Source organism: Atheta coriaria, unplaced genomic scaffold (genome assembly GCF_025399875.1).
Source record: "Atheta coriaria isolate IRGN ID8LTWV9N9 unplaced genomic scaffold, Caltech_Dcor_3.1 hic_scaffold_7_pilon, whole genome shotgun sequence".
Lineage (NCBI taxonomy): Eukaryota > Metazoa > Arthropoda > Insecta > Coleoptera > Staphylinidae > Dalotia > Dalotia coriaria.
Genome location: NW_027045449.1, coordinates 10,726,507 through 10,749,563, shown reverse-complemented (window position 1 = coordinate 10,749,563; position 23,057 = coordinate 10,726,507). Strand labels below are relative to the sequence as shown.

Sequence of the window (23,057 nt, the reverse complement as noted above, 5' to 3'; positions counted from 1 at the left end):
TTAATTTCGTAACACGTCGAAGCGGTTTGTCGCAGCAATGAAAGTAACAGTCGTAATCATCATCGAGCATTCGAAATAATCGCCCGACGCGCGTTCGCGGCCGTTCGGCGGCTCCAATTAACGAAAAACCCTGAAATACTTGCACCGCATGTTGGCTGGTAATTGAAGCGCTTGCCTAATTGATTTATTTCGATTCCAGTCGGTACTACGCGCAGTAAAACTCAAGATTTACACGAAATAAATCCAGACACAAACACAAATTCAATTTCTGCTTCTCCTAACCTTAAATTCGCGTTAATACGCATGCGCAGTAGTTCATAATTCTTACAAAATGTTATTTTATTAAATAAAACACTTTTATTTAACATTTATTAATTTATTTCGTCTTTAGCTGCATCAATATAGATTTTTTACACGACCTAGAACAATTTATTATCAATCATTGTTATTTGTGAATTATTTGAATGGAATGTTAATTATTGTACATTGTACATATGATTATAGTGTGTTTTTAACATTGCCTCACTTTCGGTTTCATTTGCGTGTTGTCAAACCGTCGAAAAGTTGAAAATTTTTTGAGGAGACAATCCAAGCCGCTCAAAATACATCAAAATACTCGTACTTGGTGCGCGTACGCTTTTATTTTTATTTGTCTTCATATATTTTTGGAATTTATAAATATAACGGCGTTAATACACTCATTACCTACCGAATTACAAAAAATATCAAAGCCACAAAAATTCAATCTTTCTCTAAACTTTTAAAAACATTTCAACTGTGTTTATACAATTTATATTTCTACGTATTCTCTTTACTCTTTATTTTATTGTTTTAAAGAGATTTTCAATGTTTGTTCACAACGCAAATCTTGAGCCTTTCATTTTGTGTGCTTACGATTACTTGTACCTTTAGTTTTCATACACTTTTTCGGTTTTTTGTACATTTATTACTCATAACACACGCAATACAAGAGATTTTCGATTGATAAAAATAATTGCTTCATATTCAACATCTCTCATCGTAATTTGGAAGAAGTAATTATTGTATATTACATTCTAGGATAGATTATTGTTTTATTACATTGTTACCATTATTGTTTGCTTTCTTCAGGTGGTTTTAGGTACATTTACTTATTGTCACAGATAAACTCACAAAATACTGGAAGCATTTCATCGTCTAATATCTATAGCAAGATGCAAGAGTTAAAATGAACTAGTTGTGTGTTTCGTGTATGTTTGGTTGCCTATTATTGTCATCATATTGTCATAACCAAATTTTTCCATATTTTAAACTTTTTTCTCGCTTGTTTAACATCCAATGATTGCAAAAATTCATTGTCATGCAATTTCCATCATGATTTACTTTATATTTATATTTTAATGGCGTTTGCTTGCCAACATTTCCGACTTGACAGTTAAGTGTGAATTGTGTAACAAGTGCAATCTTTCATTTTGTATTGTATTGTGTTTTTCTTTTCTCTCGCTAGATACTTATAACTATTTATTGTATTCTTTTCACTTGGTAGACTTCATAGAGCATGTGACTTAACATTAGATACAGATAGGAATACAGAAATATCTGCTAACAGCGCATTGACTAAACGCCTGCCTGCTAGACTCACAGTAAATATAGATTTCATAGTTTTTCATCGTTTCCTCATAGTTTTCTCCACGTTTCATTATAGTAGAGTATCATTATAGAAACAGGAAGTAAAGATTCTTACATTTGGCGAGCGCCACAAAAACATCTTCCGACTTCGCAACTATAAAAATCTCTTAAACGATTGCTCTTAAACATTAACAATAAATAGATTAGGTTTAGATAAGATTTAGGATCGTTTTTACGCCTAGCTCTTCGTTAACAGTGTTAACAATACAATTATAATCATATTTCATCATTTTAACATCATTCATATCATTCGAAACAATTTTAAAACTAAAATGAACTAGAAAACATCACATTGGATAAGCATACTCTAAACATGAGTGCCTACTTGGTTGCCTAACATACTAACATCTGTCAAAAATTATTTTTGGATGTTTTGGAATGTTTAGCAGCTATTTGTTATTATTGTATTGTTATTATTGTCATACTTTAATATTCTTTTGTGATTATTGTTATTTTCACATATTTAATACCTTTGCAAAATATATTTTCTTCACATTCACTCTGATTTCTGACATACTGGTACCATCTGATAATAATTAACAAAACAATAAATAAATTACGATGAGTACTTATTAGTTAATACTTAGATGGTAAAATACACAGTTCTTCTATGACTAAACAACTCTTTTCTCTGAGGTAAATCCTATTATTTGTCGATTCACAGTCAAAACTTGTAAATATCTCTGGTTATCTCTTTTTTTGGAGCTATTAGTAGCATTTAGGTAAAATTATTGTTATTTTCTTATTGTTTCTGCTTGTTAGCTTATATTTATATTTAGGTATAACAACGGCTAAAATCCAAAATATTTCTTTGCATCTTCAACCTTCAAATGTGTTTTTGCTTTGTTCTCAAACAAAGTTTGTTTTTGTGTTACTTGCAATAGTTTGGCATTATAATCACATTCGTTATTGTTTTGTTGTACGGCTTATCTAATATTTCCTGGCTTTTCATTATCATTTGCATTTTTATTCATTTTTGTAGTGTTTACTTGTTGCTTCCGCCATTTTGTGTTGTTTTAGTATCGTTTGATCGTATCGAGTGGTGTTTGGACGTTCGAATGGAAATGATGTGTGTTTTCCGCCCCCCAAATTGAGTTTTCTTTTTGTTTTTGGTATGTTGGGGGTGAGTGGTTTATTTTTTGCTTTGTTGTGCAGCCTGCCGCCGGAGATCGGAGCGAATGCACGCTGTCAAAATGGTGCCGACAACCAGCATGCCCGACATGGTGATGTTCGCCCAGAAGTCACCGTAGTTGTTGAAGAGTATCGAGTAGATGGTGGTGAATGCAATGCCGAAAAGCTGGGAGGCGGCATTCAGCAACCCGGCGGACGTGCCTTCCGGTTCCGGGTATGTCAGTTCCGCAGCTAGCTCGAATCCAACTGGGAGCAAGCCGGTCATGAAGAAACTGCAAGCAAAATGTAGAAAATGTATTTTAAATATGCATTCTTTACGTCCTTTGATGAGATTTTATAAGTGAAAGTAGGGTTTAACGTATGCAACTGATTGTGCAGGTAGCAAATAGCCATTTGTGTAGCCATTTTTAAAAAAGCATTTTGTGGTATTTCCTATGGATTTAAATGGATAAAAAGATGTGCATCTAGTAGAAGGGCCTTTTAACTATAATATAAAAATAAAAAACAGCCAATAACTTAATAATTAAATGAGATACAGAGGGTTTTCTTGGTCCAATCATAAAAATTTTGGACTAGTAGTAACCAACCTCAGTAATTTGAAAGTAATATATAATCAAAGGGAAATAAAAAAAATCATTCAATTACTTCTTCGCTTGCAAAAATTAAATTTTAGATAAATTACTATATTTGACAACGTTTTAACTTATTTTAATGCAGTATTATTAACAGCATTATTACAAAAATGCACCAATCAGTAAATTAGTCATTTTTTTTGTTAAACGAGTGACAAATATCCCATATCCAGTATTTGTACACTCAGCAATTTCTTATAATACTACTCACAAGACGTCTTATCACAAAATAAAAGCAAACATACAACTGTTGACCAAAGAAAACTGATGCTATCAGCACTAATATCAGCACTACTTATCTAAACTCAAACCTCAAAACCGGACGTTCCGGCTACCAATCTCTCAACTTTCAATCTCACCTGGACGCTTTCCAACGTTCAAACAACTCGTTTATCTTCCTGATTCATCTCACAGAACTTATTGCCAAAGTTAAACTCGAGAAAACTTTCTGGTTATTTTTTTTTTTTCAAGAAACGTACAAATCAATTCCCCAACGATGAAATCGTATGTTTGCTCTTTGCTAACGTATACGAAGGTAAAAATATAGGGCAAAGTAGCAAAGTATATGTCTCTCTGACACATGATTGATTTCGTAAATTTGCAGTGCACTTTATAACCCGGACACGTAACTCCAGTAACCCCAAAGGTGGCACCCACTTTCAACTTCAATTTTGGATTCTTTTCTTTGCTTTTGTTACGTATTCCAGGCGGGGTGCGATGAACGGAATGCTTCTGGTTGAGATTCAATAAGCTGCTTTTAACTTTGACCTTGTTTGTTACGAAAATTTCGAGTTTAACATAATTTAATTTACGCACGCTTGGGAATTTTTTGTTGTTGTTGGATGATGTATCGGAGTTAATTGAATCGAGTTAATTTAAAACTGTTTAGGGGTTAGAAAATCCACAAAAACTTGAAAGAATCAGCGGGGAATAAAGTTTATTGTAATCTACTCGGTAAGAAAAAAATCTGTGGATTCAGAGCGGAATGGAAGAGAAAAACCTTGAAAAAGTGGAAAACGAAAATGTCTACGTGGACGAAATTGAGAAAAACTTCAAGTCCATTAGCAGTAAATTGCTTTGGCAGTTTTGCTGTCTTTAAATTCACGAAAACGAATGGAAACACAAGAAAAATTAACACAAACTTGTAAAAAATCATAATTTTACTCAAAATATTATTTTTTTAGTTAAATTTAGTCGTTAAATTCAATAAAATAAAGAATAATAATATAAAAATTACAATTTTAATGCCTAGACACTTAATTTCCTTATAATTTTTGTTTAAATAAAAATTTAAAACTTTAAAAAAGTTGGCATAGACATAGACGTAGACAAAGTCGAAGTCGAAGTCAAAACTTGTCGAACAAAAGAAAAAACGCTGCAAATCGAGTTTTCTTACTTATGGCCTCCGAAACTCGAAGTAAAAGTTAACTAAAACTGAAACTGAGGCAACTGAAATAACAAAAATACCAAAAAGAAGCGAAACTAAGTGAAATCGACTGTAATTTCGCGGAGAAGAAACGACGCGCGAACGGCGTGAAAAAGAAGTTTCAGTTACAGTTGGCAACACCTACGTGCAAATGCGTCCCGCTGAAGAAACATCGGCGTTGCTTCACAAAATAAACATAAAAATAAAATACGTACCAACAACAAACTCTCTTTCGACAACAAAAACTTTCAGAACTAACTTTTGCGGAGTTTTAATATGTACCAATGCTGATATTAATGATACGGATCAATAAAGTGCAATGTATCAGAAAGGTTAATTAGAAATTGATATTTGAAAGTTTTAAATTGAAAAGTAAAAAGTTTATTATAAACGTTGATTTACGTAAAATCAGTGATATACTTCTTATTTGTGTTGAGATCTTGTGAAATTTGTAAGAAATTGTTGAAAAGTTTATTAAGTAACTTGCATAACTTCTTCGCTTTAATGTCGCAAAAAATCTGCATTGACTGTTTCTAAGAAAAGAAAATTTTCTCATCTTTATGTTAACGCTTGAGTAGCTAACGCCTTTTAGAATTATCAAAGTTTATTGAGGGTTTATAGTCAAACGAAGCTTTAAACTAAAAATTTGTCTCAAACTAACATAACTTTTAATAAAAGAAGGATTTACTAACAAAACTACTTTAAAAACGACTTAAAACATTTTTTCACAAACAAATCGCTTTGTAATAACATTTTAACTTTAAAATTTACGAAAACAATAAATTATTCCTTAAACATTACGATTAGGAACTATTGTAAACTGCTGTAAATAATTTTAATTGTTTTAGTTCTCTGCTTGTTGGTCGGTAGATTTGTGACCGAACAAATGACGAATCGCCGGATGGCGCAAACAAGACAACGCGAACGCAATGTCTCCCGGAGTCATTTAACCGCACCACCGAAAGCGACAGCGCGTGAATTCGGGCCTGGAACGGCAATTAATTCGCAAGCAAATCGAATTAATTGGAAAATTGGAGCTCATTGAATCGGCGCGAACAACGCCGAACATGCCGAACACCTCGAACATGGGTAACCGACGTAACCGACGGACCGAAACGATTCCCGCGGAGAATTAAGCCGGAGAATGGAAACAGAAGGAAATCTAAGTCGATTGGGAAGACCAGTAATCACTTCATAATTCTCCCTTGATTGCAGTTTATCGGACTAGTCGTATCATATTCTATCTCATACTAGGAGTAACTATTAGAAAGGATTCAGGAATTGCGAAAGGACCTATCTTGGATTTTATTGGTTTTGGAATGTTTTTTGGAATACGGAATTTTGAAGTCCTTGTAGGTATTCTAATGTTACATGGTTGTAACACGGGTAGCAGACGTGTAACATCTGCGCATTGACATTGCTATGACTTTGTATTAGCATACATCAGCTATTAAATTCTATAAAGTTTCGAAAGTTTTGCATGATGTGAATTTTAACATTTAGAACATTCTGTATATCGAAACATTCCCAATTTAAGTTATGTGGAAGCGTAGTGAATTTATGAAGGATTTTAGGAAATTGGAAAGGAAGCGGATACAACCATCATAACTTATCAAGTCTCATCTCCCGTCTTCAAATTTATTTTTTTAGTTTTTTTCCCAAAAATTTCCCAAATCACAAAAAAATGTTTTTTTTTAAATTTTGGTTTTTCTCACAAAATAAAAATTTAAAAATTTGTAAACACATTTTAGATGTTCCTAAATTCAATCTTTTCTGTTGTCATCGCTAAAAAATTTATGGCGCGTGTCTGCGCCGATAAAAAACCTTATTTTGCGAGGTCCCCGACGATGCGGGTATGTAGATTGGTCCCCGAACGGAATTTAAACGCCAGGGAATACTCTCTGACACGCTGAAGAAGTGAGATTCACCCAAACGTAACAAATTTTAACTAGGGCGTAACGCACGACAGTGTAAAACCGGAAAATTGCGTGCGGTGCAAAGAAAGCGGATAAAAGAAGAAAACTCGGCGTGGAAACTAAGCGTAAACAAGCGTAAAGCGTAAATAAAGTATACAGAGACGAAAGGAGATGTGCGAATGGTGGTATAACCTCATCAAAAGATTTAACATAACCTTAAAGAATTGCTATTGAGATAAAAATACACAATATAATTCAAAACCATCAAAAACAGTTAAATTAAACATTTTTAGATGATTTATAACTGTTTGGACATGGAACAACATGTCGGCCATTGTGATTTAATGTCAACATGGTGTCAACATAAATTTTATCATAAAAACATGTCCAGGGAAGAATAAATAACAAAATTTCATGCAAATTGAATATAACCTCAAATGTCACTTTTTGACATTTGACAGACATAACCAATTTTTGCAGAATTAAACCTGTCAAGTTATTACTACTTGTTTTACGCTAACAAAAGTTGATTTATATTTAATTTTGCTTTTCACTTACCCTAATATCCCGGAAACAATGTACACGACCAAAATACCCTTGGCCAGCGTGAAGGTATAAATAATCATCCCCACCAACGAGAATGCGTACACCACGAGCGTTGTCTCCCTGCAAAATAAAGCATAAAATATTACTGAATGTGGAACAGGAGGCGTGGTATTAATGGGAGGAGCATACAAAGTAGAAAACAGATTAAAGTGGGACAAATATTTATTACTCACTTGAATTTGTGGTACTTGTCGAGTGCAACACCGCAAACCACCGAACCGACCATTCCTGCACAAACAATCACCAAACCAATTCTTCCTGCATCTTCAGCTGCATCCTGAAAGATAAAAATTTAAAAAATAATTTTTTTTGAACAAAATGTGTTTTTATATGACTTACAGGATAATACTGTAGAATAATCTGATTCAACAGCGTTGAAATAGCATAGAAAATGCCAACGTTGATTCCGTAAGCATTCAACAACAGCAGATAAGAAACATTAGTCATCAATCTCTTAATAGACTGCAGGAAGTTGACGCCTTCTTCATCCTGCAGCGACTGCACTTGCGCAAACGAGGGCGGAGTTGGTGGGCCGGCCTTGAAAACTGAAAAAGCAACCAAAACGCCAAATTAATTCAAAAACTTTTGAAGCAAGTAAAAACAAACTTTTCAAATTACGAACAACCCGAGTGTGTAATCTGATTATCTTCATGATATGAATTTATAATTGCTCATTATGTTCATTAAACATGAAATTAACCTCACAAACATCTGGAAACAAAAGTTTTTCAAGATAAAATCGGATTAAAATCAAATTAAAAGCAGGAAAAGACAAATATTCGCTTGAATAAACCCCTGAATCAAACTGTGAGATAATTAACAACAAGAGAAACTGTTGGCAGTAAACTGAAGCAGTAATTTCCGCACAATTTGTAGCTTTTGGTGCATTTGCAGTTTTAGTTGCGGAGAATTCAGAATCTACGTTAGACAACCAACAATACATCATTAAACCTATGCTATTGTGAAAATAACTCAAAATAACAATTTAAATTATAAAATGTAATTACAAGTGAAACTAATAACAAACAAGACGGTTAATTGTTATTGAAAGGCCGGAACGTGTGAGATTTTACCCTTAACCTAAAACTTTGATAATGTCGCGTCCAGAAGTTACGGTAAGTCACCAGCAAGTTTGTACAAGTTTCGTATAAGTTCCTGTCACTTAATATCGCTGAATGTGCGCTCGTGTTGCGATGCACGATAACGACGAAAAGTCAACCCTTGCAGAATCAACCCTTCTAGCTTTCTATCCCATCGTGTTATAAGCTTCTGAGTGTCCTAGATTCCAGCTCACCACCGCCGCGCCTGACTAAACTACCCAGACGACGAGTAATAGTTGTAAACAATGTTGTTTGGTGTAGGACACAAAGGACTTTTCGTGCATCCGCATCAAAGCAACCAAGAGATATAACCGAACTAACCATTACAAAGGTTAACAAAATTTACTTTCAAAAAAGTAAATATTTTCTGAGTAAAAATTTAAGTTTTATGTTTTTTTGAGAGGAAAATTTTTCTAATCAAAGAAAATTGTTCATATTCTTTGATGAAAGTGTTAATTGCATCGATAAATCGAGCGTGAAATAAACTCCGTCACCATCTTCTCTAAGCTTACGCTTTTGCGCGTCCTTCGACTTCCTTTGTTTGAATTTTAAACTCACAAAAGCCTGACGGTGCCGACGGTGACGCCCAAGACGAGCGGTGAACGACGGCCGACCGAAAAGCTTAAAACAGGACCAGGACGACGACTAAGACGAGATTTATCATTCGTTTAATTTACGATCGCGTGGTATTACTGCCAACGCACCGAACGTCAACGCCATAACACCGAGAAGTTAAATCTACGAGTACAAGACACAATTTAAGACTTTTCTATAGGTTTGTAAATAAAATAAAATATTTCTTTGGTTTTTTGTACTTCCAGCTTTAAATTGGGACTTTTTACACGGTTTTAAAACAGGAAAAATTGTATTTTAAACATGGGCGGTTAAAGTCGTGACTAAAGTACTTTATTTTCACTTTCACCTAAAAAGCGTTGGTTTTTCTTCGATTTTGAGACATTTTGAGACAAAAGTGTTTAAAGCACTTTAGTCACGTCCTTGGCCTTCCATGTTTAAAGTACCATTTTTTGTTTCACAAAATTGAAGAAAAACTAGCGTTTTTAAGGTAAAAGAAAAAATGTACTTTAATTACGCCGTAATTAGCCGTAAAAAATACTTTAGTCACGGCTTTTAGCCACGGGGTGGAATTTTAAATTACAAAAAAATTTTAAATTGTTAAAATCTAAAAAAATGAAAGTAGAAAAAAAGCATAAGCAAATTAAATTGCCATTTAGCGCACTTGATACTAAAAATACTGATTAAATAATGATTTTCCAAGATAAAAATAAAATAATAGCAAGTTTAATGATTTGTAACCATTATTCGGCCCGTTTTAGTGTTCCATCATTTAACAGATAATTTAAGAAGTTCTTGGACCATGCGGAATTGTGAGATAAATTCGATGCGCGGAATATGAAACACTCGAAACAGAAATACGTAACGATGATATATTATGAAAGTTATTACGCGCGCATAAACAGCCCCGCCGACCGCCGGCGGATTGCGGCCATGCCATAACAGCTTTAAGTGCTTCCAGCAGGGATGATATTATGTTACAATCACTTTTATTACGCAGCAAAATAGCAGGAAAACTGCGTGAAACCGGCACACGTCTAAGTGGTGTCGTGTTAAACCGAGATTAGTAGCAAAGCTGCGTCAATATTTGAAAACTCTCGGATGATCAAGAGATGTTAACTTGTCTCAAATTTCCGCATGTGGCAATTATGATTGATGTGGATATAAAAATATTTATTTGGGACGTCATTTGATGAAGAGAAAATGTTGGCAGTGGAATTGCGGCGTAACTTGGCAGCGAACATTTTTAATTGGTGAATTTATGGTCAAGTGAGCGGAAAATTAATTATAGTTTGCTTTCAACACGTAAAAAATTGCATTAAATTGAAAATAAAATTTATAAAACGTTTTATTTAAATATTCGTGATTGGAATTTTAAATAAAAGCATTCGCATGTTAATTATGCGATTTTTGTGAACTTTTGCGCGTTTTTACATTTTACGACTGCGAACTGCGGAAACGACAAACGCGCGAACAATAAAAACTCAAATGGCGCCAGTAAAATGAAACGTCGAAAAGTTACCGATGTAAAATCGGTGCTAACAAAGCCGGAGAACATTAATACAACGCAGAAAACATTGCAATCTGGTTATTTTTAAATATAGGCAACCAAAACAACATATTTAGACTCAATTTTAAAAATTTAAGAAAAATAACCTTAAAATCTGTTTCTTTTTGATATAGGCAACCAACACTGCATATTTAGACGCAATTTAAGAAATTTTGAGAAAAATACTTACAGATAACGATCAAGATAAGCAGGACGGTGGTGAAGACAGCAACCCCAATGAACATAACATACAAATCAGATGTGATCTCAGCGATGGAGCCACGCCCATCAACCAACATGGGCGGCAGGAGGAAACCCACAGCGACACCTAGCTGCAAATAAAAACAACATTATAGAACAAACAAAAACAAACAAAATAAGTTTTTATTTTTATTTCTATTTCGGACATATTTTTGGCAAAGTTTGCGAGTAGTGAACTACGTTTATTACACTCCAAGGAATACTACGGCAAATTACAAACAAATTTGAAGAGAATGCGAACGCAGGGCAGAAAATTAAAGATGATATTTAACGTTGTCGTTTGCTGCGAACTCGTCCATGCATGAATTCCGCGCCATGAACAGACAACGAATGGCAATCGTAAATTGCCAAAACTGCCTGTTATTCCTCCCAGCCCTCTCTGGGGACTCTTGGAAGGATCATAATAAGGATCATAACATAAATTTTACTTTATAAAAGCAATTCTTAAAATAGAATAACAATTTAAAGTCAATTTCAAATAAAACCAATAAAAATTACATTCATAACCTTAAATAATTTTAATTTTTATAAAAATTTACCAAAACACTCTGTATAAATAAATTTACAACCCTAGTAGGTCCACCTTTATAGCCCAGAAGACGAGAGGAAAATATAATGATGAGAATTGTCTTCGCGAACTATTTCTTGTGTGAAATTTGTATGGAACATAAACATAACCTCAAATATACGCCCCTAATGTCTGCAACCCAAGAAACTCGGGCGTCAAAGCATTTATACGCTTAGAATTCAAAAAATACGAGACAAACCACGCGGATGTTCCAAAGTTTTCGACGTTGTTTATAGTTTTGTGCAAATATTTAAGGGTTTGAGTGCTTTTGGGCGTGTTTCCAAACTTTTAAACCCGCAATATCTTCAGACTTCAACAAATTTACATAAAAGCCATATTATTCAACATAAATACTGAAATTATCATTAAATATCATAAAATCAAGTTTTAATTTATAGTTTTTGTTTTCTTTAACAGATGTCGCCACTATGACTACAATATCTTTCCTAACCTTAAATTAAAACTATTTGCTTTCTAGGGGGGGACTCCTGGTGTGTTTGCTAGATAAAATTAATTTGTGCGCATAATTCTCGCTCCGAAAAGTAATTACGTCGAGAAATACGAATTATCCTGGCCGAATTTATATTTCTAACAACTTCACGCTGTTGCAGGCTACAATACGGTGTTGTTTCAACGAAAAAGTTAATTGCACCTTGCCTAGAATAAAATTAAGGATTCAACTCCAGCTTGCAACTTGTATTACCTTAGCTTAGTCTTAGTCAGCGGTGACCTTCAGGTAATTTTAATTCTAGTGCAGCATTAGTCTAAACATTAAAACGTTTAATCTCAGTAAATTTAACGCCGGCTCGTCCTTTAATTTCCTCACGTTTGCGTTTTGAGTGCGACGCCCACGAAAAACGTGTACAGATTGAGAGGAAAATTTATGCAAAAGATAAAAGAAAAAATGGACGCAATTAAGGCGAGAGTAATGAGAGCAATGACCAAAAATTTCCTCTGGAGGAAAAAATATAAATTAAGCAAGGTGCAAGGTCAAAGAAAGTGGAAAAATGGAAAGAAAGTGAATGGAGGGTATAAAAGCATAAAGAAAGTGCTAAATCAGCAACAGGGCTAAAAATGGAAATGGCGAACGTGGAAAATGGAGGAAAGTTCATGACGACTGCCAGGAGGAAATATATAAGCAATTGAAGGGGGTTAATGATGGGTGACGAGCCAGCAGGTACATGAAAATGTACTAAATTTATAAATCAACTCATTTTAGAAAAAAAAAGTTTTTTTTAATTCTAAACATTTAAAATGAAATTCAACGTATTTTGATTTAATGTATTTATATTGATAATTCCAACCGAATTTTCATTTGATAGATTTATTTTAATCTGCGTTTCAAAGTAAATATTTAACATTTTATCATTTTCACCAATTTATGAGGGTGAAACGCACCAAAACGGAATGCAAATCGTTTCAAATCGTCTTTTAATTACGCAGTTTTGTGTTTATTTGCTCACGCGCGCCACAAATCGATAAATACGATTAAATTAATATTCAATTCGGCATAATCTAATATATCCTAAAATATAACCTAAAATATAACCTACTTTACTCCATTTATGCTAAAAATAACTTTCGAATATCTAAAAATTTAAAAACTTTTCCAACAATTTGCATGCATATTACTTTTTCTTCTTCTTTTTCAATTACAACTTCCACATACTCATAGTCATTGTTTTAAAAGACTTTTTACAAAAAAGATTTTTCTAGGTTAAAATTGAGCTGCACATGTGTTGACCTTGAGTACCAAAGCATCTGTGCGCCTTTGTGTTAATCGTTAATAAAAGGAGGAAAATTCAAGTGGGCTATTAGTGCGAATTCGGAAGCGTGGAACGCGTTGAGGAAATTAGTTCTCGATAACGCCAACATGCCGACCTATATAACCTATAAACGCTCAAAAGCATTTGCATACGAGTAGTGGCAAGACCTTTGTGACCTTGGAACCTAAAAGGGGCTAACGAGCAAAACGTGCAACGTGAAACCACTCTATTAGAACTTGATATGGAATATCAAAGTCAAGACTGTAATTGGAAATATGGGAAGTCGATAATTAACAAGTGAGTAACAAGGCAACTTGTAATACATCAAAGCTTTGAGTTATGGAGCTTCACTAACGACATCTATCGTACAAAAAATTAACCTCAAAGATTTTGCCTTAGTAAAACTGAAATATTTTTTTAGAATAATTTTAAACACATTGTATATTTATAGGTTAATATCGTTGAGCCGCCTCAGTGATTGAGAGGCCAGTTGTATGTTTTACCCCGCCGCTTGGCATTTGTGCCAAACGAAACTGTTTCGGTCCGGCAATCTTCAAGATGGCGGCGTAACAATAAAACCCTGCGTGTGCGCCACCCGAAAGACATAAACTCGACGACGTTCCAAATTTCTGTCGGCTCTGACACATCTATTTCTATTCTACTTGTATTTTCTTCTTCTTCTTCTTGCTTGTATACTATATTCGTGTACAAGTGAGAAAGAGTCCCCCTTCGACTTGGCTGTGACCACATATGGAAAATATACTTGTGTTTCGATGAGGGTCTGGCCAAAACGTTTGGCAAACGCGCCACAAAGCTATCAACTGGGGAGACTTTGGACTCAAAAGAGAAATAAGGAAAGAGTACACAAAATATAGACATACTACTCGATACAGAGTCGAGTGACCAATGTTGTTGGTATATTTTTTAGAAAGGGTCGCGGTCGATTGACTTTTGTCAAATGGGTTGCCTATATTACACATGCTTTGTATTTTTAATGTATAAAAAGTAGTATAGATTAAATTTTTACAAAAAAATATTATATCTTAGGTTTTATATCGTAGGGGTCGTATTTTAATGCACTGTCGACGTCTGTCGCGTTTGTTATTGTGCGGTGTGATTTATTCCACAACCTCGTTCGGATAAAGATTTTATTTTTATGTTTTACGTCTTCGTGTTTTATGCCGGCCGTTATCATTTCTTCCGCAGTAACACAAGTTCATTCTATGGAAAACCACAAAATTCACCATTTTTATTTTTATTTTTTAGTAATTAAATTGTGAAAAATCTAAATCCTGATAAACTCTTAATGGAGACGCAGGAAAAATTTACTTGTTGCCTATAAATTCTGAATCATTAATTTTTATTTCCTTGAATATGATTTTCTCCACTGATAAGCAACATAATTCATCATCAAAAGATGATAATTTGCTTTTCAGGAAAAGTTATTAAAGATGTTTAATGAATGCGAAATAAACCAGGCGTTATCAGACTCATTTATTACAAGCACGTTTTTAATTAATTAACGCACATCGTTCGGCTTTTCATCGCGCGGCAAATTGAACGCCCGCGTAAAAATGCTGAATTTTCACAATTCACTCCCGCGCGATTACAAAAGACTACGAACATTTTCAGACATTTTCAAACTCTGCTGAGTCTGTAATTCAGTCCATTAGTTTCCTTTTTAGTTTTATTCGGCTTTCAAAATTTCATATTTAATGAGATATTTTTTTATATTATTAAAAAAATAAACTGAGGTTATTAAATTCATTGAAATGAAAAAAAGAAAAAGTGTAGAAAACCTTTGAGTTTCCTGACGCGGGAAGCTTGAGTTCAAATGGTAAATCGATTAGAATAATATCTTCCAGATCGGCGATGACTGAGACTCGAACAAACGACCACGTTCGGCGTGGACTAATTCACAGCGGACACGTTTCATTTCGTTTCGTTTTTCGGCTTTTTTACGCGCGCGAGGGCATTTAAAACGCGCGAGGGCGTGCAAATCGCAGGCGCGATTCGGAAAACTTTACGGGTCATTTGCGATCGGTCCAATTCCGAACTCTTACCCAAAGCAAAAATCATTTAATCGCCTGTGTTTGGCTTTAACGACTTTTTCTCCACAGATATCCTTTAGAAATTTAAAGAATTAAATAAAAATCTCAAAAGAAAAAACTTTAAATTTGTAAATTGAAAACAAATGACGATGATAATAAACCCATGAACAAAACATGAGCCTCGGCAATGTTGGCAAAATGGCTGAGCAATCGCAAGGCAATAAGGACCCACTTATTCGCGAACGAAATGGCCCTTCAAGTCGACAGACCGCACATTTCACGTTTTCACGTTCGGCCCCTCGCGGTTTGAGTGTGCTCACACTTGACGCAACTCTTCGTCGACGAATTTCGATTTTCACTTATCGTCCAATTCCTAACCTCACACCTTCGACCTTTGGCCCTTGACTCTAACCTATCACAAACTACTTAGTACACCTTAACCTGTGTTTTTTCAAAAAATAATTTTTAGATGTTTTGACAAATGATAAGTGCTTGAAAATAATAATAATAATAATAACAATCATAAAATGATTGATAATCGATGGTTTTGGCGTTTTTAAGTATTGAAGTGCGTTTTATTGCGGTTGGACCATTCAGAGATAATGATAGTCGTTAAAAAACATTAAAATCTGCTCTGGATCGCTTAGAAAACATTTAAATGCTTATGTTGATGATGCTGACGAATGCCAAAAACGTCTAGGGCTTAGCCAACTACGCAATAAAACTTGATAAGCTAAAAATATCCTTGGTATTCAAATAATTATCATAAATTAAGTTTTTTTACCAAATAATCTCTAATCACTGGATTACAAAAAAAAAATTAAACTATTCCCGCATAGATGTCTCTCAAAATTGTATAAAATAATATTTTAGGATATAAAAGTAAAGAAAAACATTTTCAAATCCAAATTTAACGTCAAAATAATAACAAACATGTGCTAAAATGTTCCGGTCATAAATTATACCATATTTAGCTTTTGGCAATGAAATATCATAAACCAAACTGAATTGCAACCATCAGCAAAATCACAAAATGTTTACGATTAGATATTGCGAATTGATTAGAAATGCTCATATGCGTTTGAATTGCAATTGAATTATGACTGCAATATTGCTATTGTTGCACTTTAATCAAAATCTAATTATTGTAGGTTAGAATGGCTTTCAAGCTATTTTTGCTGGACAAATTGCTGGCATTTTGCACCGAGTGGCGCACTCTCCATTAGCCCACTTTGCCGCATTAATAAATCAGCACTCTGCGAACCCAATACTGTGATGGCTTTGATATCGGCCATCGTCCATCGACCGCTGAACATCTTCAAGATAGTTAATGACCAGCCATTTCTCCATTATGCCAAAACCACACAACCTTCATATATCTACTTAAGTCTACAACTAAAACTTTCTCTTCAAAAGTTTGTTTAGGTTTGTTAGATTCCCATAAGTCATAATATTCATATCATTTTCATCATATTTCAAGTCAATTCAGACAAGATTCAGAATAGTATCATTGTTAATTTTATAAATACAAAAATTAGGTTATTTGTGTGTTTGTCACGCTTTCCAGCGGAAATTACTCAACCGATTTTTATGAAATTTTGTATAAATATTTGCAAGAGTATTGGGAAGAACATAGGATATTTTTTAATAAAAAATATTAATATACAAGGTGTTAAATAAGCAATAAAAGTGGATATAATGATTTAACCATAGTTTTAGTTATATAATTCAACCATAGATGGCTTTAAAGTATATTCATACCAGAAATATGAAAATAAATATTTAATAAATATTAACTAATTAATTAACTTGTAAGTTATAACCTAATAGTTATATTATTCACTTCAAATAATATGTCTAAATTGAAGATTAACCACATTCGTACATTCATTCGAGTACATCCAATGTGAGTCAATTATTAAGGGCCTGAATGCAGGGTACATGTTCATGTTCATGCAAGTAGGATTTCCGTCGGCGACTTGCGCGAGCTTTCGAGCGCGATAACAGCTCATGCTAGTTGTATCAATTTATCGATTCTGTTTCGGATGCATGAGGCGTGAGGCGTAAGTGACACGAGTTGCGTGTTAAGCGCAATAAATCATTCGTGAAATCCTTTCGCTCAGACCCCAGACGAATCTGACAGCTGCCAGCACGCAGCGAACACTGCAACTCCATATACACCTATTGATACTCGTCATTAATTGCGTGTAATTTATCTGGATTTATTGCTGTCGTTAATGTTTTAATCCTGAAGTGCTTACAATCTAAAATAGATTTGTATTAATATGTCAAAACAGGTAATTATCTTGTTTAAATCGTAGTTGTTTGTATTTGTTTCCTAAGTTTACGTAACGTATGCAACTTAATATACAATATACGATATGTAAATGAATATGTATGTTATTATATTAAAACTAGATTTTGTCCGCGACTTTGTACTGGTAGTGCTTAATAAAAATGTAATTCGTTTTTACTCTCTTGTTCTTGACATACTATGTGTCAATTCTATCAATAAGATTTGCAATTTTTTTTTTAGAAATTAATTATATAAAGAATTGCTAATAATGCACTTTAGCGCGCCATCTCGGATTCAACTATTTAACTATAACTATTATTGAATCTCAATGCCAACTTTTATCCTATAGAAAAGGACTGTCTTTAGAGTTTTCCCGGCAATTATTCGAATTTTTCTCACCGTAAAAACCATCCTTGGACATTAACGAACATTTTAAAAAAGAATTGGCTAAATTGGTCAAGGTGTTGTTGAGTTATGCGCTTACCAACAGACTTTGCGATTCATTTTTATGTTATAGATTAAATATTAAGGTTATGTAAGTTGAAAAGATGATATCTTCCGTGTTTGGGTTTGTAATTATATTTAATGAATCAAAATGTAAATGTAAAAGGGTAGCAGTATGCCCAATGGATAAAATAAGGTCAGGGGTGGGTTTTTCATTAGAGCATTTCCTCGTTACGCCTTTCTGAATCATCCTTCCTCCCTTTGTCACGTTTCGTCGACCGCGACCTTCATCACGTTGCGGCCTCCCTCAACGTTGCGTTTTTTCAACATGCAAAATTCATACAATGCATGAATACACATTGAAATAACTACCACATGTTCTATGTGTTATCACATTACGTTAGTTTAGAGTTTTTTGACTCGGAACAAAGCAAGACTAACGAGCTGTTAGATAAAAACATGTTTTAAAGATAAATTTTAAGGTTATAATCAAAATAAATGATTAAACCGTACTAAACATGTTTTAATTATTATTATTGTGGTAATTTTGTATACGCAGTGTGTATTTTGTGAGTTTTAACAAATATTCATCTGAAAAATGCGAATCTGATGAACTTTGGAACGGTGGTGACAGTTGTGAGAGTGGTAACACTGCAATGGCAACAGCGCGCGTTTCCGGATGCGTAATGGCGTACCATGGTACCGGATGTTCATCCTAACGAGTGAAATGTGCTCGGTGCACAAGATACAAAATATTATTCTAGAAATATCACCCAAAAACAGAAAAAAAAACCACTAAAAATGAAAAAATGTAATAAACATTGAGTACTAAAATAATTTTATAGTTTTCGCGCAATACTTAACGGATATTTTATCTAAAATTTTTATTTTTAACTTATAAATATATTTTCACTGAGTGAGGAAGAGAGGAAATGAATGAACAACGAAAAATTATTTGAAGAAAAAAAACTGTAGTTATTCTTCTCAATTGAATTATTACCTATTATTTTGTTTGTTTATTATGATTTCAGTAATATAAACTTACAGATACACACAAACACACACAAACTTGAACTGAGAAATCACCTGATTTATTTTAATGCAAATAGTGCATCTCAGCGTCATCTCCCGACTATAAAATTTAGTTGCTTTATTTATATTCTAATCATGAAGGAGAAACGCGGTCAAAACAGTTCAATGAAGTCAATGCAGTTATTTCTTATTATTTAGTGCGTTTGTTGTGAATCTACCAATGTTTACTTTACTATCTGATATCGCTGCAGATTGGTGCGATCTTCGCATCGCCGTGCGCATTATCAGTGAAATGTGAACATGTTGAAACATGTTGAAACTTGTTGTTTCCAATCCCCTGATTTAATTTAATGCAAATAGTGCATCCTAGCGACATCTCGGGACCATAAAATATAGTTGTTTTGAATCATGAAGAAGAAACACGATCAAAACAACATGTTTGACTCTTTCTATCACTAGACCCGTGAACTTACAATTACCTGTCGAATATTCATGCGCAAAAAATACAAAAATTACATTTGTTGTTACTTATTGTTTTGTTTTTCTGGAAGAAGCATGCTGATCATACTTATATTTTTCTTCGTTTTCTTCTATTTCTTCTATTTATTTCATTTTTTACTAATTAAATAGTGATAAAACATACATAACTTTTAATACAAAAATAATTATAAATATTATAATAAGAAAATTACAGAATTATTTAAAAATTTCTCTAGATTCTAGTCTATTCCACGTAGTAATATTCCTTTATTTTGTTCGTTTGTTGACGTTCTACCAATGTGTACTATTTGTGCGGCTATTGATAAATACAATCTTTACTACGCAGCGCGAATTCACTGACACACACGCAAACTTGAAGTAAGAAATCACCTGATTTATTTTATTGTAAATAGTGCATCCTAGCGACATCTTGGGACCATAAATATATACATACTTGTTATGTTTATATTCTCATCATGAAAGAGAGATACGCACAAAACAACGTGTTAAACTTGTGCTATCAATGTACCCATGCATTTCTGATTACCTGTCGAAATATTAACGCTATTCTCATATTCATGCGCATCTAATAAAACAAGCAATTATATTTTTCGAAAATTATTGTGATTTCTTTTCAGCAAGAAAAATGCTTATGATATTTATATTTTCATTCATTTTCCTCTCTTTATTCTATTACAATACAGGTCATAAATGTAATGTTAGATTGAAGTAAATCCCCTCTTCTCAGAATTTAACCCGACTTAGCCTAATAATATTATTTAAACAATGTCTTTGAAGTGCCGTGTTGATAGTCCTGACGATGCCCTCACCGGCAAAACAATTGTAGATTCTTTAATTAAATCCAGTGCAAATAAATTAAAACCACTCTCAGTGAAAATATATTTATAACTTTTATTTTAACTTTTTAATGGCCAAAACTTGACCATTTGCCGTTTTACACTTCATATTTTAGGTGTAGAGGTAATAATTCAACGCAAAACTACTCATGGCGCACTGGCAGTGAAGTGAAGTTTGGAAAATTGTGGAAAATTACGTTATACCACTATTATATTATATTATAAAAGGTTGCATGAATTATTCAGCGCTCAATTTTCACTATGTAATTGAATTTGGTTGGTTGCACAATATTCATGAAACTGGAGTGTATAATAAATTGCTGGTTAAGTAAATTATATTTAAAATCAATATTTTAAGGTTATTTTTTTTAAATAGAAATTTTCCATCAAAACAAAACATATACAAGCACAACATAACCTCAAATGTATTTTAGGTTATGTAACTAAAGTATTAGAGTACTAAATACTTTCAATTGACATTTTCTCCGAAAACTTTGCAAATATTCAACGCAAAACTCACAAAAAGCAATAAAAGGGATCTCCCTGACTCCCTTAAACAATTGAATGGTTGAAGCCATCGTCGATATGTTAATTCAATGACGGCATTATGTAAAAACGTTCGCTATGAAACTTCCCACTACGCAATCCTTTTTTATTACACTAACATTTTGTCCTTTTGTCTTTTATGTTTGCATCGTATTCTAATGACTGACGAATTTTCTGCAAACGTTTAAGGACTTTCAGAACGTCCTACTCTTAGTAACAAGTCACGTTGTCTATAAATTCTGCTTCGAGGACACTCCAAGAAGGACAAAAATAACAAAAGTGAGCAAAACACAGGAAGAATACACATTATAGGCATCTGAATCTGAAAAAAGAAGGAAAGATAAATAACGCGTGCGTAAAGCAGCAAGGAAATGAATAAGATGTTCCGTATTCTAAATGTGGAACAACATGTAAGACAAATCGTCGCAAATTTGAATGAATTTGAATGGCTGCCTACAGAAAACACGCCTCTCAATGAATAATACATCTATGGAAACAAGGAAAAAAGTAAAAAACATTTTACAGAATTTTCAACTTAACATAACTTAACTTAACTTAATTAAAATCATATATTAAGTATCTAGTGGCTAAACAAGGACTTTACTCACGAGATTGATTAATCAATCGAGTGTTTAATAACGTTTAGCCACGTGATGCTTACGCTATTTTTTTTTTACTTCTACTTTATTTCCACGTTTAGTTTTTGTTTTGTTTTTATTTTAAATCATAAAAATTTGCTCACACACTACCTCAAAATGTAAAGTTATAAATACAATACTGCACGTCGGGTCATGAGACGCGTCGCGCCGCGACTGACGTTGCGCAGGCGCAAGCTTCGTCCCGTAAATAATACCCGTAGAAAATGAATATTACTCTCGGCTTGGCCGTCCGTATATAAAATACCACTTTTTGTATCTTAAAACAGTGGAAAACTGGCGCTTTAAATGTGGAAGTAGTAAATAGAGTTATATCTGCACGTATTGTACTTAATTAGATTGTCTATATAGTGATAATCAAATGTAAAGTTCATACCCAGTTAAAGGAGTTCATGAATTCATCCACTTCAACTGTTATTTGCTCATTCATCAGACGAAAATTGAATAATAACCGGAACAGACTGTTCCAAGTTACGATTGCGGGTATATTTCATTGCCTTCATTGCCTCCATTATGAAGTCAGTGCTTTATTTTATTAGCCTATTCAATGCATTCATAAATTCCAGCGGGAAAATTGTGCAAACCATTCTTATACTATTCCTCTTTTTATGTTTGTATGGCAAAGGCATCAATTTTTATCGTTTTCTTGTCATATTTTGGTGTTTTATTGAATTGAAAGAAATGTGAAATTCGTGGTTTGGTAAAATGACTTTTATTTGCAAAATGACTGCGGTTGTTTAACATATTTTGGGTCAAAGAAGTTAAAAAATAAATTTGAGGTATAAATTTGTATAAATTAATACCTCAATGTAAAAATTAGTAAAATTGAGCCAAAATTTCGTTTTTTATCAATAAAATGTTGTTAATCATCAAAATTTTCTGTTATTTTGGTTTAGAAATTAATTTTAAATAAATTTTTTAAGTAATCGTTAAGATAACAATTCTAGATTTTGTTTAATTTAATAAAAACTTAGTTAAAAATACAAAACGCGACTAAAACACTAAATAATAAAACTTATTATCTGAAATTATTACGACTACAGCTGTAAATTGAGAGTACTTTGAGTTATGGCTGGAATTAACACGGGATTTGGTGCCAAATGTGTCCATTTTAAAAATACGACTTTACTACCCATTATTTTAGCTTCAAACCAAGTAAAATTACTAAAAAGAACTAAAAACTTTTATTTTATACAAAATCAATATTACTTACACTATTTTCCTCTTTATATTCATTTATATTTTAATATTAAAACAATTTTAATTTATATTTGTAAAAATTGTAAATTGAAATTGTAAATACTCTATATTTGAATGTTTGAAGTCAACTTCACGGCCAACAATGAATAAATAAAAATAAATGAGCGCGAATGGAAGAAAAAGGAATAAATTAAAAGCCAAGTGTGTAAATTTGCATTTTGTTTGCATTTTTCATCTGCTGGTAGAAAGTCCAGTGAAACTAAAGGACGCACTAGAACTGGGAGGATAATTTATGAAGC

General features: G+C 33.2%; 1 protein-coding gene across 2 annotated transcripts in view; it reads right to left on the bottom strand.

Annotated features, from left to right (window-relative positions):
* Positions 1–355: 355 nt before the first annotated feature.
* The window catches only part of HisT (Histamine transporter), a 35,380-nt gene continuing 12,678 nt past the window's right edge, over positions 356–23,057 (bottom strand). For both annotated transcript variants that reach the window (XM_065307861.1, XM_065307860.1), the window contains exons 4-8: positions 10,792–10,933; positions 7,719–7,924; positions 7,553–7,656; positions 7,332–7,439; positions 356–3,071 (exon numbers count right to left, since the gene is read on the bottom strand). In XM_065307861.1, the coding sequence (XP_065163933.1) occupies positions 2,801–3,071; positions 7,332–7,439; positions 7,553–7,656; positions 7,719–7,924; positions 10,792–10,933 (831 nt within the window). In that variant the 3' untranslated portion in view covers positions 356–2,800. The remainder of the gene's footprint in view (positions 3,072–7,331; positions 7,440–7,552; positions 7,657–7,718; positions 7,925–10,791; positions 10,934–23,057) is intronic.